We start from the raw sequence: 27,830 nt of genomic DNA on the forward strand, positions 1-27,830 counted from the left end.
CGAACCTGCGGGCTCAGGCAATCCACTCACCTCAGCCTCCCAAAGGCGCAGGGTTACAGGCTGAACCACCGAGCCCGGCTAATTTTTTATTTTTAGAGACAGGATCACTCTGTGTTACCCAGGCTGGAGTGCAGTGGCTATTTACAGGTGTGAGTGTAGCGTACTACAGCCTACAACTTCTGGGCTCAAGTGATCCTCCCACCTCAGATTCCCGAGGAGCTGGGACTATAGGCACATGCCACAGCACCTGGCTTTACATTTGTTTTACTCTATCATTTTTGCTCCCTTATTTCTCTCTGTTTCTCTTTTAACTGCTATTTATTTGTTGAAGAAATTGGGTTGTTTGTCCTGTAGAGTCTCCTGTATTCTGACATTTGCTGATTGTATCCCTATGGTATTGCTTAGTTTGCCTTTTATTTCTTGTAAATAAGTAGTTAGAACTAGTCTTAATTAGCCAGAGATTTAAGTTTGGAGCAAGGATATGACGCAAGTGTTTTATATACATCCTGTTGCATCTCACCAGAAGGTACAAAATATCTGGTTGTCGCTCCCTCTTTTTTAGTTGGGGCCTTGCTCTATCACCCAGGCTGTAGTACAGTGGCATGATCACGTCTCACTGAGCCTCGACCTTCTGGGCTCAGGTGATCCTTCCACCTCAGCCTCCCAAGTAGCTAGGACTACACGTGCACACCACCACACCCTGCTAATTAAAAAAAAATTTTTTTTTTCTGTAGAAACGAGGTCTTGCTATGTTGCCTAGGCTGGTCTCTAACCCCTGAGCTTAGCCAGTCTTCCTGCTTCAGTCTCCCAGAGTACTGGGATTGCAGGCATGAGCCACACGCCCAGCCTGGTTGTCTCTTTTTATGTTATTAAGATTGACCATGGAGTTCAGATATTATCAGATGAATCCATCATTATAAAGTTCCCCCATCAGCTTTACCATTAGTGGTTTTAGCAGCATGTTCTAGGTCCATTATTTCATCATTAGAGGTTACAAAATGGTGATCTTCTAATTCTACCATTGTTCATTTATTAGCTAGAATTCTTCTATTGAGAATGATTTTTCCTCCTGTCAACTGTTTCATTACAATGAGGTAAAGTTTGTGTAAGAAAGGAAGGATAAATTTACCAATTTTCAGAATAATGAGTAGGTTCCCCAGCATTCTCCAAAGGTTACTAATTATTTTTTTTCTATCTATAAAGTTTTAAAATATATTTAAGTGTTTTAATCTATTGTAGTTATTATCCTTATTAGTGTTCAAACTGTCCTATTTTTGGCCATTGATAGCTTCTTCAAGATTTTTTTTTTCTTTTTATCAAAAAACAAAAAAAAAGACAAAGCTTTACTTTTTTTCTCAAAATACACCAGATCAGAGTCCAGGAGGGGTGCCTTACTGTCAAGAATATAGACTTTTCTGTCTATTGCTCTGCCATGTCCTTATGCACATGGTTAAAGATAGCTCAGTACTATATTCATATTCCTTAAGAGAGAGAGAGAGAAGGAAAGGGTGTGTGCTTTTCTATTTTCAGCACTTTAGAGACATGATCACATTGTCTTCTAGTTTCTATTGTTTCTGTTGAGAAGTCCTCTATTAAGTCTTATTATTATTCCCTTGAAAGTGATATGTCTTCTGTCGTCTCTAGCTACTTTAACCTGTTTTTCTCTTTGTTTTTAACTCCTATGTGTATTTCTTTCTTTGTATTTATTCTGCTTAAGATTCTCAAAGCCTCTTGAATCTGTGGTTTAAAAAAAAAACCAATTTGGGCAAATTCTTACCCATTATCGTTTTTTAAACTTTTAATTTTAGAATAGTTTTAGATTTATAGAAAAGTTTTAGAGGTTGTGTAGAGAGTTCCCATATACTGCACACGCACTGTCTCCTATTATTAACATCTTATATTAGTATAGAATATTCATCCTAATTAATGAATCAATGTTGATGCATGATTATTAAATAATCATGATACTTTATCCTGATTTCTTTAGTTTTTACCTAATGTCCTTCTGTTTTAGGATTCTCTCAAGGATATCACACTAAATGCTTCTTTAGACTCTACTTGGCTGCAGACTTTCTTGTTTTTGATAACCTTGATGATTTTGAGGAGTACTGGCTAAGTATTTTATAGAATGTCCCTACATTGGGATTTGTCTGCTAATGATTAATCAAAGTTAAAGATACTTGGAGAAAGACTGCAGAGGCAAAGAGCCATTCTCATCATATCATATCAAGGGTACATATTATTAATATGACATATTACTATTGATATTAACTTTGATCACCTGCCTGAGGCAGTGTTTTTCGGGTTTCTTCACTGTAAAGTTACTCTTTCCTCCCTTTTCATACTGTACTTTTTAGAAGGAAGTCATTATGTGCATTAAAGAGTTATGCCCACCCCTTGGAGGGCACAGTATCTACATCAGTTATTTGGAATTCTTCAGCACAGGATATTTGTCTCTTCTCTCTTAGTTATTTATTTATTCAGTCATTTATGTCATTATGGACTCATGGATATTTTATATTTTGATTATTATGTAATACTACTTTATTTTGTAGCTCAAGTTGTTCCTACTTTGGCTATTGAGAGCTCTTTCAGTTGACTCCTGTGTCCCTTCGACATACCCCTACTATTGTGGATCTCTTTGAATATTTCCTTACTTTCTGGCACTATAAGATGTTCCATCTTGTTCATTCTCTGTCCCAGCCCTAAAATCAGCCATTTCTCCAAGGAGCCCTGGTATAGTTCATTCTCCAATGAAACTAAGATTTGGGTTCTAGGTATAGCTGCTGTCTTTGTAAATATTGTTTTTGCTCCATTCACTCTGTTCTCTTTTTAGGACTCCAATTACATGCATATTCGATCTTTTCTGTGTAGTCCACATGTTTCTTAGGATCTTTTCTGAATTTTTCTTTTCCCTCCCTGTGTTTCAACTCGTATATTTTCCTATTGACCTGTCTTTTGGTTCATGAATCTTTTTTTCTGTTGTATCTAATCTGCATTTAAATTCATCTACTGAGTTCCTAATTTCAGTTATCATATTCTTCAGTTTTAGAATTTCTAGTTAATTATTTATATAGATTTTAATTATCTGGTGAAATTTTTTTATCCTTTCATCTATGTTGTCATCTTTCCTGTCTTCTCTCTTTTTACATTTTAGTCATAGTAGTTAAAGTCATTATTTACTTACTCTAGTATCTGGGTTGTGAGTAAGTCTGTTTCAATTGTTATTTTTCCTCATAATCATTTCTATGACTCTGTCTCTTGGCGTGCCTCGTTTGAATCCTGGGCATTTTTTTTTTAACTTGCAGACCTCCAGATAATATCCAGATGATATTATTTTCTTCCAAAAAGAGTTCAACTGTCTCTTCTGTGCAGGTAGCATATGGGCTGCTTACTTTAATCCAGTCAGATACTGAGCTGAAATGAGGTTGGGGTGCAGTTTGATAAGACTTTCTCTATCTTAAGTTCATTCTTCTTTCTTAATTGTAGCCCTCAAAATCTTTCACCCAAGAACCTGGAGTGTTCATTGGGCCTCTACCCCAGCAGATGTTGATTGACTTTTAGTCCTTGTTACAAAACTTTGCTCTTCATTTCATAGGCTTTTTCCTTAGAGTGTTGTTTTCCTGTTGCTGCTGTAACAAATTAGTACAAACCCAGTGCTTAAAACAGCACAGATATATTATTTTACAGTTCTGGAGATCAGAAATCCAAAATGGGTTCCATTAAGCCAAAGTCAAGGTGTCAGCAGGGCTCCATTCCTCTGGATGCCCCAGGGGAAATCCATTCCTTGCCTGTTCCAGCTAGAGGCTGCCTGCATTGCTTAGCTCCTAAGCCCCCATTAGCCAGCAGCACAGCATCTTCAAGTCTCTCTCTGAGTGGTGCTTGGTGACTCAGCCTATAATCCCGTGCTTTGGGAGGCTGAGGTGAGTGGATTGCCTAAACCCGCGGGTTCGAGACCTGCCTGGGCAATTTGGCGAGACCTCATCTCTACAATAAAAATTAAAAAATCAGCCGGGCGTGGTAGTGTGTGCCTGTAATTCCGGCTATTCGGAAGGCTGAGGCAGAAGGATCGCCGGAGGCCAGCGGGTCGAGGCCACGGTGGCCGGGAGCGGCCACTGCACTCCAGTCTGGGTGACAGAGTGAGACTCCAACTCAAAAGAAAAAAAAAAATCTCCGACACTCCTGTCTTGCTCTTTCTTTTGTAAGGACCCTTGTGATTACAATGGGCCCCTCTGTTAATCCAGGATAATCTCGCCATCTCTAGATCCTCAATTTAAATATCTGCAAAACCCTCTTTTTTGCTATGTAGGGTAACATATTCATAGGCTATGGGGACTAGGACATAGACATATTTGAGGGAGCCATTGTATTGCCTAGCATATTTAGCTTTTTAGGTTTCCGTTTACACAATTTCAGAATTTAGCATGTCTTGAAAAGAAAACCTACCATGTGACAGGCTCAGTTCTACTCCCCTCACCTTGTTTTGTTTTTTTTTTTTTTTTTTTGCAGGGATCTTGTTCCCCCCAGACTCCAATTTTATCTCCCAAGCCCTGTTAAGACTGCCAACAGTCCTTCTGGGTTTTTTTTCCCTTCGGTAATTCGTCCTCCACGTGGGCAAAGCCCAGATTTTCAGCCCAGAATTGGCATATGCCCTAAGGAAAAATCTGCTGCAGAATATCAGTTTACCTCCTGGAGTTCACCTTTCTGGAATTTTGGCTCTCTAGGCTTGTTTGTTTCAGTAGCTCTCTGATTTATTTTGTCTAGCTTTTCTTATTGATCTCGGTGGGAACATTAGCTTGCTACAAACTGCTCCATCATGCCTCTTCTAAGTCCTTTTGACACAACTTTATATGAGTGTCTGTGTATATAAATACATATCTATATGTCTATATATTATATATATTAATATAGCATTCTTCCTGTTATGGTCCAGGTTTTTGATATGACCCAGATGTTCCAGGCTTATCTTGTAATCTCCAGTCTTCAACCTGGAAGTGGCCATTTTTCCAAGGAACACTGGCTTCTTTTATTGGGAAGTGGTATAAAGAGACTACAATTTGGAGTCAAGGATTGTGTTTTATGCATCCTGGTATCATTTGCACCTAGCACTTTGCCTTATATGTAATAGATACTCAAGAAATGTTTGTTAAAAATTTATATTCATACCTTCACTTGGTTCTACTCAGTTTAAGTACCACTTCCTTCATAAAATCTTTGGCCTTTTTTTTTTTCCTGTAAATTCTCTATGCTTCTGTAGCTCCTCTATGGATTTAATTCAAATATTGAATAAGTTGGACTAGAGTTTACAATCTCTTTTAATCCTAATAACGTAAAAATCAGCACCAATTATACAGTATTTTTTCCCTTTGAAATGTGTTAATTTTTTCACCTAATTCAATTGGGAATTGCTTGAGGATAGGTCCACATTTTAATCTGTCTAGATATATGGTAATTGCTAAATAAAATATGTTGATTGACAACAATTAAGTAGGTTAATTTTATTTCATATTGCCTGGGCTGCAGTTTGGAAATAGATGGAACTTTTTTGATTTAAAAATATGTAAATGGGAGGGGGACTAAGGTTCAGAAACTACCTATGGGGCACAAAGTTCACTGTCGGGGGGTATGGGCCACCTGAGACCCCACCACTACCCAATATGCCATGTAACAAATATGTATGTGTACCTCCTGAATTTAAAGTAAAAAAATTTTTAAAATGTGAAATATTAGGAAGAAGGGAGCTCTTCTATGTAAAACATTAAAAAACCTTTCAAAAATGAACCAGTATAATAAGGTATACTTTGTAGGCGTGGGTTCTAAACTGCCTGGGTTCACAGCCAATCTTTGTCACTTACAACCCTGGACATTTTACTTAATTTATCTGACCCTCCGTTTCCACATTTATTAAATGGGTATAAAAATAATACCTACCTCATAGGATTAAGCGTACTTAGACTAGTGGCTAGCACAAAGTAAGCACTCAAATGATGTTGATGATGAGAAATCATATATATATATTTAATAAGAATATAAAACATTTGTAATTTTTCACTTAACATTATGTTGTGAACAACTTCTCATGTTCTTGAAGTTTTTTGCAAAATATATTTTGCTTTTTTTTTTTTACTATACTCCAAGTGACAAAGAAGTAACTTAATTTTATTTCTTAATTTTTATTTCAGTAGCTTTAGGGGCACACATGGTTTTTTGGCTTTTTTTTTCAGGTTAGAAAAAGTTTATTTAGAAGGTAAATTAGAGAAATAGGGTGGATCCACCTCCTCAAGAATGAAGAGGGAGCCAGATACTGAAGAAGCATTTCGACTTTTTTTTTTTTTTTGAGTTGGAGTCTCACTCTGTCGCTCAGACTGGAGTGCAGTGGCTGCTCCCGGCCGCCGGAGCCCAGCAGCGATCCTTCCGCCTCAGCCTTCCAAGTAGCCGGAATTACAGGCATGTGCTACCACGCCTGGCTGATTTTTTGATTTATTGTAGAGATGAGGTCTCGCTGCCCAGATGGGTCTCGAACCTGCGGGCTCAGGCAATCCACTCACCTCAGCCTCCCAAAGGCGGGGGATTACAGGCTGAGCCACCGAGCCTGGCTCTTTTTTTTTTTTTTTTTAAAAGAGATGAGGTCTTGCTATGTCACCAAGGCTGGAGTGCAGTAGCTGTGCACAGGCATGATCATGGGTCACTATAGCCTGGAACTCCTGGGCTCAGCAATCCTCCTGCCTCAGCTACCCAAGTAGCTGGAACTACAGCCACGCCACAGTGCCTGGCTTTCAAAACATTTCTTTAATGGCAATGTAGAATTTTATTGCCAGGAAATATTCTAATTTCATTAACCAATCCAGTCCTAATGGGTTTGTTTTCTTTTATCTATCTATCTATCTATCTATCTATCTATCTATCTATCTATCAATTTATATACTTTGAGTAGGAGTCTCACTCTGTTGCCTAGGCTTGAGTGCAGTGGCACCCTCACGGCCACTGCAGCCCCGACCTGCTGCAATCCTTTCATCTCAGTCTTCCCAGTAGCTAGAACTACAGGCACATGCCACCATGCCCAACTAATTTTCTGATTTATTGTAGAGGTCTCGCCAAGTTGCCCAGGCTGGTCTCAAATCCCTGGGCTCAAGCAATCCCGTCGCTTCCTCCTCCCAAAGTGCTAAGATTGCAGGCATGACTCCCCATGCCTGACTGTTTCCATTTTTAATTGGCTTTTATTGTGACTAATTTTTTTTTCTTTTTTTTTGAGTTGGAGTCTCACTCTGTCGCCCAGACTGGAGTGCAGTGGTTGCTCCCAGCCACCGCAGCCTCGACCTACTGGGCTCCGGCGATCCTTCTGCCTCAGTCTTCCAAGTAGCCGGAATTACAGGCATGCGCTACCACGACCGGCTGATTTTTTGATTTACTGTAGAGATGAGGTCTCGCCAAATTGCCCAGGTGGGTCTTGAACCCGCGGGCTCAGGCAATCCACTCGCCTCAGCCTCCCAAAGGCGCGGGATTACAGGCTGAGCCACTGAGCCCGGCTTAATTTTTTTTTTTTTCCTTAACTAAGAACCAGAGAGAGAAGAATGGTCAGTTTGAGAACTTAGACATAGCATGGCATCCTGTAGAGATAATACTGGATTTAGAATTAGAAGACTGAATTGTAGCTCAGAGTTTGTTCCTTTCTCTTCTGGGACTCTATAGAATGATCGAGTTGGACTACGTAATTTTTTGGGCCCTTTCCATATCTTCCTTATCCTATTAATGTGCAGGAATTGAGCTCATTAAAAGTCACACACAACTATCTTGGCTGAAGTAATCTATTCTGAGCTTTCCACCCAGGATCCCAAAGCCTTCAAGGTATTGATCCCTTTTGCTGTCAGGCAGCCAGTCAAGGTGTGAGGCTGTGAGAGCCCCTGGGCTGGTCACCTCTAACTGTATCAGGTTCATCTGTGATTCCAGTCCCTCCAGTTAATCCAGTATACTCTGCTGTACAAACATGGTTTCTTCTGTCTGCCAACTTGTGAAAACGTTTGGGAGCACAGATCTATAAGAGTGTTTCTAGGAAAACTTTTGCTCATGGCAGATATATGTAGTTCAGATCCTTGTGATATTGTTCATAATTCTTTATTCTTTGACTTTTTAGCATGGCTGCTCGATGTTTCTGGGATGCTGACACTGACAACTACACTCATGACGTTTTCATGAATGTAAGTCTATTTGGAAACATTTTTTCATTTCTAAGGACATGTGGGCATTCCAAACCAAATTACTTAATATTTACTTAGCTGTGAGTCCACTTTAGTCTTAGATATTAGTCTTAGACTTCCTCTGAATGAGATGATGTTACTGTTAATTTTTTTGTGTTACTAAAACATAAACCTAGTATGCTGCTTACAGGCAAGGGAACCTGTATGTTTACAGATGACATAACTCTACGTGGGGTTGAATTTGGGAATAGTGTACATTTATTTAGCATATTACTTAAAATTATTTTTAGCCATCTCCTTCATAAACCACTGTGTTCTGAAACCCAATCCTGATAATCCTCATTAAAGTAATAACTGATAACTAAAATATTAAACTATATATTTGTTCATTTGAATAAGTCACACTTTGCTAAGCTGCAAAGGATTTGGATGGTGGTGATTCCATTAGCAAAGGTGATTTTTCTTTAAGTAATAAAACATTGATTTTAAAGCCATTTCTCAAAACTAAGCAAAAATAAAGAGGAATCTTTAAAAGAAGGTTTTGCTGGGTGTGGTGGCTCATGCCTGTAATCCCTAGCACTTTGGGAGACCAAAATGGGAAGATCACTTGAGGCTAGGAGTTTGAGACCAGCCTTGGCAATATAGTGAGACCTTCTCTCTACAAAAAAAAAATAATAATTAGCCAGGCATGGTGACTAGCTACTTGGGAGGCTGAGGCAGGAGGATCACTTAAGCCCAGGAGTTGGAGGCTGCAGTGAACTGTGATTGTGTCACTGCACTCCAGCTGGGGTGACAGCAAGAGACCAAATCTTAAAAAAATAAAGTCTGTGCCGGGCTCGGTGGCTCAGCCTGTAATCCCGCGCCTTTGGGAGGCTGAGGTGAGTGGATTGCCTGAGCCCGTGGGTTTGAGACCCCCCTGGGCAACTTAGTGAGACCTCATCTCTACAATAAATCAAAAATTAGCCAGGTGTGGTAGCGCACGCCTGTAGTTCCAGCTACTTGGAACGCTGAGGCAGAAGGATCGCCAGAGCCCAACAGGTCGAGGCTGCGGTGGCCAGGAGCGGCCACTGCACTCCAGTCTGGGTGATGGAGTGAGACTCTAACTCAAAAAAAAAACCAAAAAACAGTCTGTAATCCCAGCAGTTTGGAAGACCAGAGCAGGAGGACTGCTTGAACCCAGGAGTTCAAGGCCAGTCTAGGCAACATAGAGTAGACCTCATCTCTACAGAAACAAAACAACCAAAAAAAAAAACAAACCCACAAAACAAACAAAATATATACATATATATAATAACACATATAATATAGCTGGGTATGGTGGCATGCCTATAGTCCCAGTTACTTGGGGGCTGAGGTGGAAGCATCACCTGAGCCTAGGAGGTTGAGGCTGTGATCTGTGATTGTGCCACTGGGCGACAGAGTGAAACCTTAACTCGAAGAAACAAACAAGCAAGCAAACAAACAAACATTTTTCTTGAAAGGGGACTCAAGAAAACAAATGAAAAAATAATCAATGAATAAATGAAAAATTTAAAAGGTTTCATTTTGACCAGGTGCAGTGGCTCATGCCTGTAATCCCAGAATTTTGGGAGGCCAAGGTGAGAGGATTACTTGAGCCCAAGAGTTTGAGACCAGCCTAGACAATGTAGCAAGACCTCGTCTATACAAAAAAATAAAAATTAGCCGGGCATGGTGGTATGCACTTGCAGTCCCAGTTACTTGGAAGACTGAGGTGGGAGGATCTCTTGAGCTCAGAAGGTTAAAACTGTAGTGAGCCATGATCATGCCACTGCACTCCAGCCTGGGCAACAAAGTGAGAGCCCCCCCCCACCCAGCCGATGGAAAAAAAAAAAAAAGGAGGCTTCACTTGAATATTAGTAATTTATTGGCACAAACGCTTTTTTTTTTTTTTTTTTAGTCAGAGTCTCACTCTGTTGCCCAGGCTGGAGTGCAGTGGTATGCTCACGGTCACCACAGCCTCTACCTGCTGGGCTTAGGCAATCCTTCCGCCTCAGCCTTCCAAATAGCTGAACTACTGGCACGTGCCACCACACCTGGCTAATTTTTGTTTTTAATCATAGAGACGAGGCCTTGCCATGTTGCCCAGGCGGTCTTGAAGTCCTGAACTCAAACAGTCCTCTCTCCTCAGCCTCCCAAAGTGTTGGGATTACAGGCTTGAGCCTCTCACTGCGTCTGGCCCGGCACAAATGTTTTATATACTTTATTTTTTTGAGTTGGAGTCTCACTCCGTTGCCCAGGCTGGAGTACAGTGGCACGCTCACAGCCACTGCAGCCTCAACCTGCTAGACTAAGGCGATCCTTCCCCCTCAAGTAGCTAGAACTACAGGTGTGCACCACCATGCCTAGCTAATTCTTTTGATTTATTGTAAGATGAGTTCTCGCCAAGTTGCCAGGCTGGTCTTGAACCCCTGGGCTCAGGCAATTCTCTCACCTCTGCCTCCCAAAGTGCTGGGATACAGGCATGGGCCACTGAACCTGGCTTAAATGTTTTATATATTTTAATTGCATGTTATTATTTTATACTTACTCCAAAAATGATCTAATCCCTTATTCATATACTCCTGGGTTGTGAATTAGTTGAGTCAAAGTGGAATAGAACAGAAACCAGTTAAGAGTGAATTAGGACAGAGGGGTTCAATTCTCAGCTCTGTCACTTTCTAATTGAGAAACTTTAGGTAAGTCATTGGATTTTTCTCACATTGTGCCAGTAGCATCAGGAAGCTGTAGTAGATTTTCCCAAAGACTGGCTATGGCTGCCTAATAATAATTTGGGGAAACTTGTTTGAAATATAATTGCTGGGGCCCTCCTTAAGTAGATTTTGATCAAATAAGCCAGGGTTTGGATAAGCGAGACTGAACTTTTTTAAGGTTCCCCACATGATTCTACTGAATTTCAGGTTTGTAAGATGTTTATGTAGATTATTTTTATTTTTTGAGTTGGGGTCTCACTCTGTCACCCAGACTAGAGTGCAGTGGCATGATCACAACTCTTCACTGTAGCCTCCACCTTCTGGGCTCAGGTGATCCTTCCACCTGAGCCTCCTGAGTAGCTGGGACTACAGGTGCTCGCTACATTTTGGCTAATTTTTATTTTTATTTTTGTAGAGATGAGGTCTCACTATGTTACCAAGGTGGTCTCAAACTCCTGGGTTCAAGTAATCCTCCTGCCTTGACTTCCCAAAGTGCTGGGATTATAGGTGTGAGCCACCATGCCCAGCCTTGCTTATGTAGATGATTTTAAGTTACCTTTTAGCTACAAGATTCTATGGTTCTACTAAAGTTTCATTTTATGCTTAACCACCCTAGGGACAGTGGAAAGTACTGTGTACATCTCCATTTATCAGCTCTCTTTGGGGTAAGAGCCCAGCTGAGGTGATGGTTTCTCTGCTTCTTGCGGGGGAAAAAAAAATGCATCTTTCACTGAGTCTCTTACATCAGCAGCCCCCATCCTTTTTGTAATTAGGAACTGGTTTCGTGGAAGAGTTTTTTCACATACCGAGGAGGCATTACATTTATTGTGCACGGTATTTCTATTATTATTACGTTGTAATATATGATGAAATATATAGTATCACAGCCTCAGCTAATCAGACATTAGATTGTCATAAGGAGTGCACACCTAGATCCCTCTCATGCGCAGTTCACAATAGGGTTCAAGCTTCTGTGAGAATCTAATGCCATTGCGGATCTGACAGGAGGAGCAGCTCAGGCAGTAATGGGAGTGTTGGGGAATGGCTGTAAATACAGATGAAGCTTTGCTCATTGGCCCAGTTCCCACAGGCTACGGACTGATAGCGTCTGTGGCCTGGAGATTGGGGACTTCTGCCTTACATGGTTTAATTTAGTCATTCAACAAATAATTCTGATCTCCTAATATGTGCCAGCTTCTGTACTTGAGGGGTAGGGATAAAGGAATAAACAAGACATGGTTTCTGACTGTAGAGAGCTTATAATCCAGTATGGGGTCAGTCAATAATCAAATGAACAAATGTATAATTAAAAACTTTAGTTATCAATTACTACTTTAATAAGGATTATTAGGATTAAGTTTTAGAATATAGGATTGGCGGAGAGGGTGGCTAAAAATCATTTTTGAGAGCCTGGTTTAGATCGCTGACTTGGTCTACTGTATCTTTAGTCCAGTTTACTGAATTGGGTATTTATTTAGGTTTCATTTTGTTGATTTGGGAGATGCCAGGAAACACGAGTAGAGACTAAATAAACAAGAGAGGAGGGAAAAGCATGTACTATTATGCAGACAATTGCTGTGGTTGACCGGGTCTCAGTCCTGTTGGTAGAACTCTGGGTGGTGCTGTAGAACAGTGCCACTCAAGTGGAGTCCACAGGAGAGTGCCATCTGTGACCTGCATGTTACAGGCCCATGATGAGATAAGTATGCATATTGAGTGTAAGGCTTTAGAAACTTATAGCAATTTGACAAAGTAATTTTATGTCCATTGAATCTAATAATAAAAGTTTGTGCTGTGTTTTGTATGCTCCTTGTCTCATTTCATTTTCAGAGCTATTTTTATTGTATTTTACAAAAATTATCATTTCACGAAGGACTGGTAGATAAAAGAAAAAAAAAATAGGTCCTTCACAACAGATAGCACTATTGTAGAACACAGCTTCAAGTTATCCACTCTAGGAGCCAGGGAGCCAGGCTACACCAAGTAATTTTGCTTTTGGTTAATAAACAGGAAATTGAAATCAGATTGTTTCTCTCCCATCATTACCAGACTGGAGGTGAGATTGGTGATTCAGGAGTTGCTGAAGCAGGTGGAATTCCTGTAATAAGTACCTAAAAAATGTTTTAACAATTTTAATTGGGCTCTGAAAAGCATTTTGAGATCCTGAGCTAAAGGATAGACAAATTTTATCAGTTAAGAACAAACACCCAGACACCATTTCCCTTATCTAGAATTTATGACAAGGTGTTGTTCTTATTATTAGTGATAACAGAATTAGTTTCTTGGGTTGGGTAATGCATTTGCTCCATGAAATGCATTCTTTTATTTCTGTGGTAAATCAGAGATTAGGGGAATAATTATGAAATGTATTACCTAAATTTACTAGTTCACATTTTATTTCTACATTCAGAAAGTATTAATTATTTATCCATCCTAACCTTTTAGCAACCAATCTTGTAGTCACTCCCAGGCAAGCAACTTTTTAGCTATACTCTGGAAACCGTTCCTATCTTGAAGGAAAAAGTCTACATGATTGAAAATTGGCGAAGATCTGAGGTGGTGTTAATTTCAATTGTCTGTGCTGCCCTTATTCCCTCATTAGTACTAACATGCTGGATTTGTGTATGTTTTGTTTTCTAGGACAGTTTATTCTGTGTTGTAGCAGCATTCGGCTGTTTCTACTATTGAGTCTTTGGGAAAAGATACGACTATGAAGAAATCTCAACTTTTTTATATTGTTAAATATCTTGACAAAATAAAGATAAATTGATAGTTTGGCAACTGAACCTTGTGATTTAGGGCTTATATTGTTAACATTGTGATTTTGTTATATTTCTTATTACACTGGAGAGTAGAGAAAAAGTGGGGAAAATCCATTTCAACTGTTCAAACATAACCAACTGTAAATATTTTAGTATATTTTCTACCAGTGTATTTTTATTTGCAAGATTCAAAACCTCATATATACAATTATATACCCAGATATTTCACTTCTCATAACATTATGAACCATTTTTAATGCTATTTACATTATGATTTTCAGAAACATAATTTAATAATTGCATTTATTCCATTAGGTTATACCATTTCTTTATTGGGAGACTGCTTATTTCTGATTTTTCACTATTATACAAAATACAGAGATGAATTTATTTGTGCATAAAGATTTTTCCGACTTTTTTTTTTTGAGTCAGCGTCTCACTCTGTAGCCCAGAATGGAGTGCGGTCCCACGATCATGGCTACCACAGCCTAGACCTGCTGGGCTCAGGCAATATCCTTCTGCCTCAGCCTTCCAAGTAGCTGGTGTTACAGGCGCACACCACCACGCCTGGCTAATTTTGTGATTTATTGTAGAGATGAGGTCTGGCCAAGTTGCCCAGGCTGGTCTCGAACCCCTAGGCTCAGGCAGTGCTCCAGCCTCTGCCTCTCAAAGTGCTGGCATTACAGGCATGAGCCACCGTGCCCAGTCTCCACGTTTTGAATTATTGCCTTTATCTCTTTCACCCAGTGTTTTTGTTCAGCTTTGCCATCCCATGCCTAACATAGCTTATTAGCTTAAACACATCTGTTTTCTTCAGGGCTTGTCCCCAGTGTCAGAGTCTGAGAGGTTCCAAGCTGTGTATGAAATTAGCCCTCCCTTTAAGACTCTGATATTTTTAAGTTGGTTACTGCCCAAACTCCTACTATCCTTGTAATGATGTTTCCCTTAGAGGTCCTGGCGTTTTCTCCAGCTACTTGTCCTGATTTGGGGCACCTTAGTCTATCAGCCTAATTGAAATGTTCAAATGCCTATCTGAAACTCAGATTTAAACCCCTTTTTTCCCTGGAGGCCCTTGAGCAAATACACAGCTCACCCACCTTCTTTCTCGCCTCCTCTTAGCAACTTCCAAGTCCAGCATGTACACAAAAAAGTGTAAGTAAATACAGTAAAGATTCCTTTACATTGTTCCTGCATAACACTATGTATCCACTCGCCTTACATTTACAGAATCAAAAGGGACCCTTCCAAAGGTCCACTCTAGCAAAGGAAGACGTTGCTCCTCACCACGCACCCTGCTGCGTGTCCTCTCACCAGTAGCCTCCCTGGAGTCCACTCCTGCGAGGCCCGCACTCAGCTGACACCCAAGGGCTCATGTTTTGGCAAGCCAGGCTGGGTCAGAAACAACAGGAAGAAAGAGGGCTGAGTCAGCCACAGGTTTTCGGCGCACGCGAATTCCCTCTCCAATACCAAGTGGGCGAAAGCGGGCGCCGTGGTGAGGCAGGCGCGCGTCCTGGCGGAAGGCGTGCAGGCCGTGCGCACCAGCGCCGGGACGAGGGTCTGGGAAGGGCCACGCGGACGGGGCCGCTGGCGTGGACACAGCTCGGAGCCAGGCCAGAGGGGAGCCGCCGGGCACCGCTTCCTGATGAACTGCCAGCGAGCGCTGGGGACAGTTCACATCCGTATCCTACAACGAAGAGGCGTCTTCGCTGCACACTCCCGTTCCGGGTGGAGACGGACTCGGCCTTTCCATCTCCTGTCTCTGAGGTTTCCACTCTGTCATTTTACCCAGCCCCTGGCCTCTGTGGAGGCGGAACTACTATGTCAGGGGTCGTGGTTGTCGGAGATAAGTCGTGGACGGATTGACAGTAGGCGGGACTTCCGGCCCCTGTTCCGTCAGCTGCCTTCCCGGGCGTCTCCCCGCAACCTCCACAACTTCCCTTGTCAGTGACTCGGCGCCCGGCAAAGACCCGACGGGACAAGGGTCGGAGAAGCTGCAGGTGAGGACCCGGTGTGTGCATGTCCTTTGGGCTCTGTTTCAGAGGGGAAACTGTGGGGTTGGGACTGCGAGAGACTGTGACTGAAGGGAGAGTGAGTGACTGCGAGGGGAGAGTGAGGCAGGGCTGCCAGGCTACTGTGACCGAGGGACAGTGACACCGAGGGGACTGTGACCGAGGTGTAGCTGCTTGCGAGGGGTTTGCGACCCAGGAGCAGTGAATGCAAAAGACTCTGACCTCGGAGAGCACGAGACAGGCTGCGACGGGACTCCGACCGAGGAAGTATGAGGCAGTGACTGCAAGGGACTGTGACCCAGGGGCGACGATGACTCCGAGAAGACTCTAATCGATGGATCGTGACTGTGAGGGAACTCTGACCTAAAGGAACATGAAGCAGTGGTTGCGGGGAACTCTGACCAACGAGCAATGACTTTGAGGGGCTGACTTGGAGAAGAGTGTGGGGCCAGTAATCGGTAATGAATGGTACTATGGGGTTGTGTTTGGGCACAGGGTGGGGCTGGCTGTGACTGGACAGAGGTCTTTAGTCGAAAGAACATCGGTCCGGGCTTATCAGACAGACGTGAGTTAAATTTTGTGGGCAAACTTGTGACTGGGAAACTTACCTCGCCACTGAGTGACAGTTTTTTTCATCAGTGAATGGGACATTCAACTTGGACTAGTTGAATGTCTCCCAAACTATGGGTTCCATCCTATTATTGGGTTGTGAAATCAGCTTAGTGGATGGCACCTGTAGCTTTTTTTTTTTTAAGGGAATAGAAAATTTCAGCATGTTCTCATAGAGTAAGTATTGTTTCATGAAATTTGTTTCAGTTATGTGTATATGAGATTATGATGTTAATGATCTCGGACGTCTTAAAATGTATGAAATAAAATGTAGTAAAAAGTTTGGAAAACATTGAACCAGATTATTTCTGAATTTTCTATCATGTCTAAAATATAATGATTCTATGATTAGGGGATTGTTTGTAAGTACAAAGATGGATTTGGGAAGACAGGATGGATGGCTGGGGTATAGGCTCTATCAGACTGACTTAACTGGAAAAGGCTTCTTGAATGTGATTGAGGTGACTAGTTATGAGGCTGGAAACTTAGGATTTCGGTTGGGAGAAACAGAAGTTACAGGGGACATATAGAATAGGGACAGTGATATAAAGGCAGTGAAAATTTAGGAATTCGTGATAGAAACGACTAGGAACAGACATTGAGGAAGGGGAAATTTCAAGGGTGGGGAGACTTGGGAAGGGAACTGTTGAGACAGAAAACATTCTACCAAGAATAAGACAGAAGTAGCTAGATAATGACCTTCAGATCCTATTAAATCTTGATATTTAGTGATTCTGCAAGCACAGAAGATTGTTAGTAAAAAGATATTGAGAATGGAATTTGGTGCAGTAATAGTGGTAAACAGATGATGACCAGCATGGGAAGAAAGGTGGAAAGATGGACGAAAGGATGACACTGGGAATGCTAACAATAGTGATTAGAGTGCCACATAGGAAAAGCTTTAATGTATTTAACTATCCAACTCAGTGATTTGCTTACTGAATGCCAAAACTGGCATCCTGGGAAGAATGGTACCATGCTGTGGGTAATTCAAATGAAATTTTAGCTGCTAGTTTTATTTCTTACTCATTCTCTTTTATGAGAGCTGCTAGTGAGACAGATGAAATTAAAGTGAGAGCTACTACTTCCTCCTCTCTTGCAGCCCTTTGTAGAAGGTGCTGGTGATTGTGCCATCCAGAACTAAGATCTAATAGGAGGAGCTTGAGGTCATTTTAACTTAGCAGACACTGTATTAACCTGATAACCTAATAGGTACCCCTGCACCATACACATACATACACTTTGTAATAGGGGACGAGAGTTCAGAAAGGTTCTTGAATGGGAATGAGTTAGGAATAGTGAGGATTAGCCTTTGTTTTGCTAAAAAAAAATGGCTATGTATACTTTCTTCTAAAACATTAGATTTTACTTGACTGACAGTCTATATAACGAAAAGGAACTATTTAAGAATTTCTTTCTAAAGCAGAATATATGCTTTAAGATAACAGACCATAGAAGAGTCTTGGTCTCTGCAGTACTCCCGCTGGAGTCTTTTGTGTTTGCTGAACGAATTGATTCTTTCGGACCTAGCTTGCTTTGCAGATTCTCTTTGAAAACTAGTATGATGGCCTGATTGATAAAAGAATGAGCTTTATTTCCCGGTCAGCCTATGATTTCTCCTCCAATAAACAGGTGGGGTTTTATTTTTCTTGGGGACCTCCTCTTTGGACATGTGATCCCTTAAGGAGAATGATGTAGTCAGATAGAGCCTTGGATTCAGAAGTCCCAGGTTACTTTATCTGTTATTAACACTGACTCACTCTGTGACTATGGGAAGTATTATTGCTTGCTTTTTGTTTTAGATTTTCTAAACATGGCAGAGGTGACTGTTCTTATGATTAACCAGCCTTTTAAATATTCTGAAATATATGCATACCTACCAAATTTTATATATATGCTCATGGAGTTTGTAAACAACCTGATCCCATTCACAATTCCCGTACAGAACTTCTAGCTTCTAGATTAGATGGTATTTTTCTAGGGATCTGAATAAACTCTCCTAGACATATTGTAACCACTGATGAGAATTAAATTATGAAATACTCAGAAAAGCAAGTATAATAATTTTTTGTTGTTAGTAATGATTAATAATAATTTCTGTTAATAATAGTAGTTTTCTTACTTAGGCATCATGCTTTTCTAAATATTTGCATAGCTCTGATCTGAAACCAGGCCCTCTGACTTTTCTATTAAAAAAAAAGATTCTTCCTCCTCAAACAGAAATAGGTCCCTCTTACCTCAAAGTGTGTGTTCCCTTGAAATAGATGGGAAAGAATACATTTTTCCAAAATTCATTGTCCTTTTTGGATTTTTTTCATACATTTTTCCAAAATTCATTGTCCTTTTTGGATTTTTTTCAGTTAGAGAAACCCTAAAGTCAGAGTACTTTCCAATTATCACTGGGCCTTAGGAGTTACTTTTTTTGCTCAGAATTGTGACTGGCTGCTTCTGTATCTCTTACTTTATCACTACATCAATCATACTGAAAAACAGAATGCCTTAAGAAGGAGAGAGTGAGGGATCAGCACTCCAGACATTCAACCCTCCTGCATATCTGTTTAGTAACTTCTGGCACCTCCTCTTCCCTAAGTCCTTTGACCTCTTTCTTGTGCTTAAACCTTTCTGGTTTTAGTTCTAAACTTCTCTTTTCACAGAATTCCTGTCAAATGAGTACCTGAACAAGGGTTTCAAATGTAATTTGTTCTGTTAATTGCTTTATGGGTGATTTGTGGTAAAATTTACATCCTAGTTCCCTTCTTCAACAATTCAGTCATGAAATTCAGGGAATGTACATTTTTCCACACTCTATTTTGCAGTGTATGCTAGAGCGCCACCGTAGAAGGAAGAAAGAAACTGTGTTAGGTTCCTTTACATACCCTTATCTCATTAACATTAATAATTGCATTGCCTGTATTTTACTATTTGCAAAACAGATAGATAGATATATAACAGGCTGTGTGTGTGTGTCTTTCCCCCCTTTCTTTTGGTAACTTTCTTATAATCACAAGTTGAAAGTTATGTTAGTTTGAGGCTTTCTATGTTTATAGTAGGATGACTGCCAATGAGCCAGGGGAACCCATGGATCTGCTAGGCTGTTATATTGCATTCATACTATTTGCAAAACAGTTTTCAAGCGAGGGCAGCTAAAAATAGTGACATTGGTTTTTTCTCTATATAAAATGAACATATGACCCTTAATAAAAAACAGGCACTCAAACTGAGTGGCGGAGTGAGATCCCATCACAAAAAAAAAGGTAGTCTTCTCACCTCAGCCTCCCAAAGTGCTGGGATTATAAGGTGTGAGCCACTTATGTGTGATCATGTTTGTTTACTTTTTGCCTCTAGAACAGGGGTCTTAATCTTATTTGTCTTATGTACCCCTTTGGCAATATGGTGAAACCTTGTAGGGTTCCTTTGTGGAATAATGGTTTTATATTGCAAAAAATACATAGAACTATAAAGGACCCCAATTATATTGAAATATAGTTATCAAAATATGTTTGTGTGTGTGATATAGCACTATATATGCTTTTTTAACATAGTAAATAATGTTTACTATCTATCAGTGGGTTATAACTATAATTTCTAAATGATCATGAATTTAAATAATATTTTAAGATATTTGTAATATGATATGAAAATATTCATGATTTCTATTGGTAGCAAATCTATTTGTCTACTAAGTCTACTGTTACTGTGGCGTGTGTTCATAATTGAAAGAAATGATGAGTTTGTCAGAGGTGAGTGAAAATAAAGATATAATCTTTTTTTATCCAATTTCACAGTCTCTGAATTCTATCATAGACCCTGTCTTAGAGTTGTAAGTTTCATAACCCACTCAATGAAGATCACATTCTAAGCATAAGAATTTACTTACTAAATCTTCTGGTAGAATAGTGGCAGAGTAAAATCATTCAACTGTAAGAACTATTACAAGTATCCCGTATGGTTTTTTAGGAAAACTTCTTTTTTAATTTAATTTTTTTTTTTTGAGTTGGAGTCTCACTCTGTTACCCAGGCTGGAGGGCAGTGGCACACTCCCAGCCACTGCAGCCTTGTCCTGCTGGTCTCAGGCGATCCTTTCACCTTGACCTTCCAAGTAGCTGGAACTACGGGCACGTGCCACCATGCCCGGCTAATTTTTTTAATTTATAGTAGAGATGAGGTCTGGACAAGTTACCCAGGCTGGCCTCGAACCCACGGGCTCAGGCAATCCTCTCACCTCGGCCTCCCAAAGTGCTGGGATTATAAGGTGTGAGCCACTGTGCCCAGCCTAGGAAAACTTCTTTCCTGAAATACCCTATTGGCCACCCAATATTTGGGTGGCCAATAGGGTATATTAAAGTATATAAAGTAATAAAGTATATGCTTTATTTTGCCCCAATGGCTAGCCCAGTGTCTGGCACAGAATAGGTGCCACTCAATGTTTGTTGAGTAAGGGTTTCTCTGAAGAAAAATTAGAGGGGAGAGATTAAGTTCAAAGTTAAGATCTTAGATGTGGCAATTAATAAGCTTCAAATATTGAGGTAAGTAACACTGAGCTCTAGTTTAATCTGTCAGTGCAGGTTACCTTGTGAAACTCACCTTTACATTTGGAAGTTCTCACATCAGGTGTTCTTTTGACTTACTCTATATAGTGTGGTTATAGATTCAGGCTAGTTACATAAACTTCAGTAATTCTATATTAGAAAGTTATGGTATGATTTCTTGAAATAATTATATTTCTAGCACTGCCCCTTACTTTAGATTGGCTACATTTAGGTAGAATTTGCCACTAAATTATTAATAAAATTGGTCTTCATCTAGGATAAGAGTTGGCAAACTTTTTTAGTTAAGGGCCAGATTGTAAATATTTTAGGCTTTGCATGTCTTAAAATATCTGTTGTGACTACTCAACTGTGCTGTTGCAGCCCAAAAGCAGCCATGAACAATAAATACATCAGTGAATGAATATGACTGTGTTCCAATAAAATTTTAATTACAAAAACAGATAGTGGACCATGTTTGGCATGCTAGCTATAGTTTGCTGACTCCTGATCTAGGAGATCTGCCGGTCCTTAAATATAGTCCCTCTTCCCCGCTTATGGTTAGCCATATTCTCCCTCAAGCTTCAAAGACCTTTTCATAAAGGGGTAGTGTCTCTGCACTGTTATCTGCAGGAAGGCCTGAGTGTACAACAGATGCCATGATTAATGAATGTTGAGAGTAATAGATGCACCTTAACCTTGAAGTTTATAAAGCTTGCCTCTTAGAGCACCACCTTATTAAGCACCACCATAATAGAAGAAGGTAGAGGTCCCAAATTTGAAGTATGCTTGCTCACTCAGCTTTGGAACTGGACATTAGTCTGCCAGTAAAAAAGTGCTGAGCATAGGGTTTTACTGACGAAGATAATGCAGGCCTAGAGATGGGGGAAGCAGGAATAGAATGCAAAGGAAAAATTATGCCGCGTCTTTTGACAGATAGTTTCTTGTAGTAATCAGTCAAATTTGAATTGGATTTTCAAAATTTAGAGTAGTATATGTAATAGCAACTTGCTACCAAACTAGTTTCCTCTTATCTGCAGCTTCAGTTATCTGCAGTCAACCACAGTTAGAAAATAGGTGAGTACAGTACAAGAATATATTTTGAGAGAGACCATATTCACATAACATTTGTTACAAAATATTGTTATAATTGTTCTATTTCATTATTAGTTATTGTTGTTAATCTCTCACTGTGCCTAATTTATAAATAAAACTTTATTATAGGAAAAATACAGTAGATTGGCCCTCCATATCCATGGGTTCCATATCTGTGAATTCAACCAACCACAGCTCAAAAATATTCAGAAAAAAAGTACAGATAAAAACCAATGCAGTATTGTAACTATTTACATAGTATTTACATTATATTAAGTATTATAAGTAATCTAGAGATGATTTAAAGTATACAGGAAGGTGTTCATAGTTGATAGGCAAATACTACATCATTGTATATAAGAGACTTAAGCATCTGTGGATTTTGGTATTCTCAGGAGGTTCCGGAACAAATTCCCTGCAGACACCAAGGGATGACTGTATACATATGGTTCTGTACTACCTAGGGTTTCAGGCATCCACGGGAACTCTTGGGATGTATTCCCTGTAGATAAAGGAGGATGACTTTAATTAGGTTATTGTATAGTGTAGGAAGCAGAGTTCACCTCCTCTTTTGCCCTGAGGCGTTTACTGGGTCTACTAGCAATAAGGAAGTAGAACAGAGGGGATTCTAGGTGCCTTTCATCTTTAAGACTCAAGCATATATATGTCAGCACCTAGATTCTGTCTCCTTCAGGACATTCATGTTGGAAAACTACCTGGCTAGGTGGTTTCCTTAGTATTTCCTCAGTGCTTTCTCACCCCCTTCACAAACACATATTTCCCAGTTCTTTTCTAGCAAAGTTGATGTATCCAAACAGGCATCTGTTGGAACACTGAAGAACAAGGCAAGCAGTGTGTACTAAGAAGTGAGTCAGCAGAAATGGAGCCAGATTTTTGTGAATCTAAGTAAAAATCACACGCACAGATACTGCATTCTGTATCTTGAGAGCACTTTGGAGACACTAATGCACTTAATAGGCAGGGTGGTGGTGGTGGACATTTGTGTCCATATTTAGGATCTGTGCTGAAATTTGAGTGAATAAGATAAGGTGACTTAACTAGGGACTAAGTCCCTAGTTAAGCAGTGTTGGAAAGATCAGACCTTACAAATGCTGCATTCTGGCTGTCAGCCCTCTTTGTATCTTTTTTTTGTACAGCTTTTTTTTTTGACAAAGACTTTTCTGGAAACAGGAAGGTTTGGCCCACCCTAGTAGGGCTCATGAGAGAGGTTCCGTATTTTATTTCCAACTGCTTTTCATTCTGACTCAACCCTGAGGATCTGTCTGCAAGGCATTAGGTAATCACCCTCCACGTTGACTTACTGTATTGGCTCTGAGGAGGAGCCGTCATTTCCATCTCATTGCTCACAGGACAAACAGAGATATTAAGGCAGCCTGGGTATGTATGTGTGTTTTTTCACCCTTTTAAATGTGAATATTTAAGCCACCTCCTTTTCCATGGCCATCATTGCAACTTACTTGAATAGCGTTGATTGATCACAAAGGTGCAGTTATAAACAGAAAGTCTGAGAAGTATTGTTCCTCGTTTTTGGTGGTATTAAAAATGGTTACTGGGCAATTATGAATGTTGTAAACGTGGTGTGGTTTTAGGTACACCTAAGTTTCAGTATCATGAATTAAGAAGCCACCATGGTGCTAAGATGTATTTATTACTCCCAATATGCCTTCATCCTCCCACACACCTTTTTCTATGTTTTCTCAATAGCACCGGGGATGTATCCAGACAGGCATCTATTGGAACATTAAAGAAACTGGGGGTAATTTTTTCCACTATTTTAAGCACTTTTATTAAATTATTCTATATGCTTTGGTGGCACATAAGATGGCAGATGTAAGGGAACATTGGGATGGCCTAAGGCCAGTGAAAAATGAGAAAAAAAAAAAAACTTGAGGGACCACTACTATTAAGCAGTAGTAGTTCCAGAGGAAAGGCATGAGGATTAATCTCTAAATTCTTTTAGGGGTATTTTTATGGAATGTCTGTGACCATGGTGTTTTCCATCTCCTGAGAAAGTGAATAAGATATAGAAGTGTTTTACACTAAAACCCAAAAAGCATTAGGTATGTTTGTTCAAAATCCAGAGGATTCTTAAGACTTCAGTTTAAAGAATAATGTAAAATATAATTTAAAACACAAAAGTCATCTTTAGAAAATAGAAGAACTGTATGTAAACAGACAAGGAATAGTATAATTAGATAATAAATAGTAGAAGCAGATAAAGGAAAATACTTTTGACAGGATGAGAGCTTTGTGGTGCCAACTTTGATACACTTGTAAATTGTCAAGTACTTGTCCTCTTTTCATTAAAACAAAACAATAGTATCTAGTGCTTTCCCAAATTTCAAAGCCATTCTGCACTTACTAAACCTATGCAACTTGTTTACTATTTAACGAGTGTCTACTGTGTACTAGGCTCATTGCTGCATGTGAGTTGTGATTTTTATAGTTCCAAGTGGTAAAAAACAAAACAAAACAAAAAACCCCAGCCTACCTGGCTAAAGAAAAAAGGAGGATGTCTTGGTTGAAACAATTCAAGATTTCTGGTTCTTGCTTCTTTCCATCATCAGCTCTGCTTTCTCTGTGTTGACTATTTCCAAAAAGGTTCTCTTCCTGGTTGTTGAATAGCCACTAGATGGTTACTGAATGATTCCTAGAGCCATTTCCAGGTTCAAGTCCACAAAGAAATGCTTGGTTAGACTAGCTAGGTCACATATCACACCTGCCTCCCCTTAAATCTGTGGCCAGGGGAGACTGATGTGCTGATTGATTTAGATTTGGCATATACAACCTGATGCCAGGGCTGAGGATGAAGCTACACAGACCAAATGAGAGAGTCTACAAATAAAACGGGCTCTTTTCAGAACAAGGGGATTGAATACTGGGTAAAGAACAAATATCAGGGAGTTTGCAGTCTAATTTATCTTCTGATCCTTACTGTGACTTAGAAGTTAAGTGCTTTTCATCAGAACTTTCCTTAATCTCATGAAGAAAGTCCTGGAGAGGCAGGCACAAGGGCTTTTCAGTTGGCAGAGTTGGTACGATATAGTCCACTGCTTCAAGTAGTGTGGTTCCACTGGTGTTGCCATCAAGGGACTTACCTTAACCTAGAGTTAAGGTACTGGGAGGACCTAGAATTAAATCACAATTTATTTTATGTGATTCATGATATAATTCCCTGTCTACTTTTCTACTAAGGTCCAAACCAAAACAAGCCCCTTGAGTTCCTGGGTAGTCTGCTAGTGATACCCTCCGTGGGAAGGGAATCCAGTCTTAATGAAAGGTGAAATTAAATTCTTGCCTGGCACAGTGTAGCATATGGTCAGAGTGCAGTAAGTGGTTGTGACTAAATTAACCTATGACTATTTTATGTACTAGGCAGGATAATGTGGTAAAGAGCATAGACCCTAGAGCCAGAGTGCCCAGGTTCAAGTTCTGCTTTTGCTCTGTGTTGGGTATGTGACCTTACTCAATTCATTTTACCTAGCTTTGCTTCAATTTCCTTTAGTGTAAAATAGGAATAATAGCATTATCCACCTCCTAGGATTGTTGTGAGGATTAAATTATTTAATTTATCTAAAAAGCTTATAAGTTTCTGGCACATAGAAGGTACTCTGTAAGTATTAACTATAATTATCATCATCACTATTATTGTCATAATCTTTGAGACTGTGATGGAAAAATGTCGATTGTATGATGAAATGGATTTACATCTGATTGAATGCCCTAATCATTAAGAATTCTAAATACATTCTATTTTCTTTCACATTAAACTTTGTTTTAATGGGTCTTAAAATTCTATGACAGATTTTTGGTCAAGTTGTTTCCATTAAGAAGTATTAGCCAGGCTCAGTGGCTCAGCCTGTAATCCCGTGCTTTGGGAGGCTGAGGTGAGTGGATTGCTTGAACCTACGGGTTCGACACCCGCCTGGGCAACTTGGCGAGACCTCATCTCTACAATATATCAAAAAATTAGTTGGGTGTGGTAGCGCGCGCCTGTAGTTCCAGCTACTTGGAAGGCTGAGGTGGAAGGATCGCCAGAGCCTAGTAGGTCGAGGCTGCGGTGACCGGGAGCATGCCACTGCACTCCAGTCTAGGTGACAGAGTGGGACTCAAACTCAAAAAAAAAAACAAAAACAAAAGCCGGGCTCAGTGGCTCAGCCTATAATCCCACACCTTTGGGAGGCTGAGGTGAGTGGATTGCCTGAGCCTGCAGGTTCGAGACCCGCCTGGGCAACTTGGCGAGATCTCATCTCTACAATAAATCAAAAAATTAACCAGGCGTGGTAGCGCGCCTGTAGTTCCAGCTACTTGGAAGGCTGAGGCAGAAGGATCACCGGAGCCCTGCAGGTCAAGGCTGTGGTGGCTGGGAGTGGCCACTGCACTCCAGTCTGGGCGACAGAGTGAGACTCCAACTCAAAAAAAAAGTATTGATTTCAAAAACTAATAACTTAGAACTGTTACACACAAAAACAAACAAAAGAGCCAGGCTCGGTGGCTCAGGCTGTAATCCCGTGCCTTTGGGAGGCTGAGGTGAGTGGATTGCCTGAGCCCGCGGGTTCGAGACCCGCCTGGGCAACTTGGCGAGACCTCATCTCTACAATAAATCAAAAAAACTAGCCGGGCGTGGTAGCGCGCGCCTGTAGTTCCAGCTACTTGGAAGGCTGAGGTGGAAGGATCGCCGGAGCCCAGCAGGTCGAGGCTGCGGTGGCCGGGAGTGACCACTGCACTCCAGTCTGGGTGACAGAGTGAGACTCCAACTCAAAAACAAAACAAAACAAAAAACAAAACAAAACAAACAAACAAAAAACCCCAAATGGTCCACAAAACATTCTCCTTTCTTTCTGAAAGTTTTACGATGCATAGTTATCATTTACCAGTCTTTTGCTATTAAACTTAAATGGTCAATTGAAACAAATTGAAAATGGTCAATGTTCGGAGACCATTCTTCCACCACTGATTAAAACTGGGGTGGCAGGTATTAGGGATAGTATTCATTTTGCCTTTCGAGCTTTCTGGGTAGATTTAGTGACCTTGCCAGCTCCAGCAGCCGCCTTGTCCACTGCTTTGATGACACCACAGCAATTATCTGCTTCATATCACGGACAGCAAAACAATTCAGAGGATAGTCAGAGAAACTCTCCACACACATGTACTTGCCAGGAACTATATCAATGATGGCAGCATCATCTGACTTCAAGAATTTAGGGCCATCTTCCAGCTTCTTTCCAGAACGGCAATCTTTTCCTTTAGCTCAGCAAAATTGTATGCAATGTGAGCTGTGTGACAGTTCAGTATAGGGGCACAGCCAGCACTGATTTGGCCTGGATGGTTCAAGATAATCATCTGAGCAATGAAGCCAGCTGCTTCCATTGGTGAATCATTTTTATTGTCACCAACAATGCTTGTCACAACAAACATCTTTGGCAGTTACATTCTTGACATTGAAACTCCATTGTCCCCGGGAAGAGCTTCACTCAAAGCTTCATGGTACATTCAACAGACTTTACTTCACTTGTAACGTTGACTGGAGCAAGGTGACTGCCATGCCAGATTTGAAAACACCAGTCTCCACTTGACCCACAGAGTCAGTACAAATACCACCAGACATCCTGGAGAGACAGATGCATGAGCTTTTCTGTTGGCAGAGTTGGTGGTAGATTGCAGTCCAGTGATTTAAGCAGTGTGGTTCCACTGGTTTTGCCATCCTTATGGGTGGCCTTCCATCCCTTGAACCAAAGCATGTTAGCACTTGGCTCCAGCATGTTTGTCACCATTCTAACTTGAAATTGGCACAGATGCAACTGTGTGAGGGTTGTAGCCAATTTTCTTAGTATAAGTGCTGACTTTCTTTTTTTTTTTTTGAGTTGGAGTTTCACTCCGTTGCCCAGACTGGAGTCCAGTG

General features: G+C 40.5%; 2 protein-coding genes and 1 pseudogene across 4 annotated transcripts in view; 2 read left to right on the plus strand and 1 right to left on the minus strand.

Moving 5' to 3' along the window:
* TCTEX1D2 (Tctex1 domain containing 2) overlaps nucleotides 1-13,692 on the plus strand; it is a 24,740-nt gene extending 11,048 nt beyond the window's left edge. Inside the window, exons 4-5 of one of the 2 annotated variants that reach the window (XM_008064239.1) lie at nucleotides 8,132-8,195; nucleotides 13,547-13,692. In XM_008064239.1, the coding sequence (XP_008062430.1) occupies nucleotides 8,132-8,195; nucleotides 13,547-13,594 (112 nt within the window). In that variant the 3' untranslated portion in view covers nucleotides 13,595-13,692. The remainder of the gene's footprint in view (nucleotides 1-8,131; nucleotides 8,196-13,546) is intronic. The other variant, XM_021715643.1, reaches the window with a different exon arrangement.
* A 1,770-nt stretch (nucleotides 13,693-15,462) lies between these two features.
* PCYT1A (phosphate cytidylyltransferase 1, choline, alpha) overlaps nucleotides 15,463-27,830 on the plus strand; it is a 51,991-nt gene continuing 39,623 nt past the window's right edge. Inside the window, exon 1 of the mRNA XM_008064240.2 lies at nucleotides 15,463-15,665. The gene's annotated coding sequence lies outside the window, so the exon portion shown is untranslated. The remainder of the gene's footprint in view (nucleotides 15,666-27,830) is intronic.
* Nucleotides 26,920-27,830, minus strand: part of LOC103266612 — a 12,105-nt pseudogene continuing 11,194 nt past the window's right edge. The window contains exon 3 of the transcript XR_002482319.1: nucleotides 26,920-27,775. The product of XR_002482319.1 is annotated as an elongation factor 1-alpha 1 pseudogene (transcript). The remainder of the gene's footprint in view (nucleotides 27,776-27,830) is intronic.

This window comes from Carlito syrichta, unplaced genomic scaffold (assembly GCF_000164805.1).
Source record: "Carlito syrichta isolate Samal-C Ts95f unplaced genomic scaffold, Tarsius_syrichta-2.0.1 Scaffold307240, whole genome shotgun sequence".
Lineage (NCBI taxonomy): Eukaryota > Metazoa > Chordata > Mammalia > Primates > Tarsiidae > Carlito > Carlito syrichta.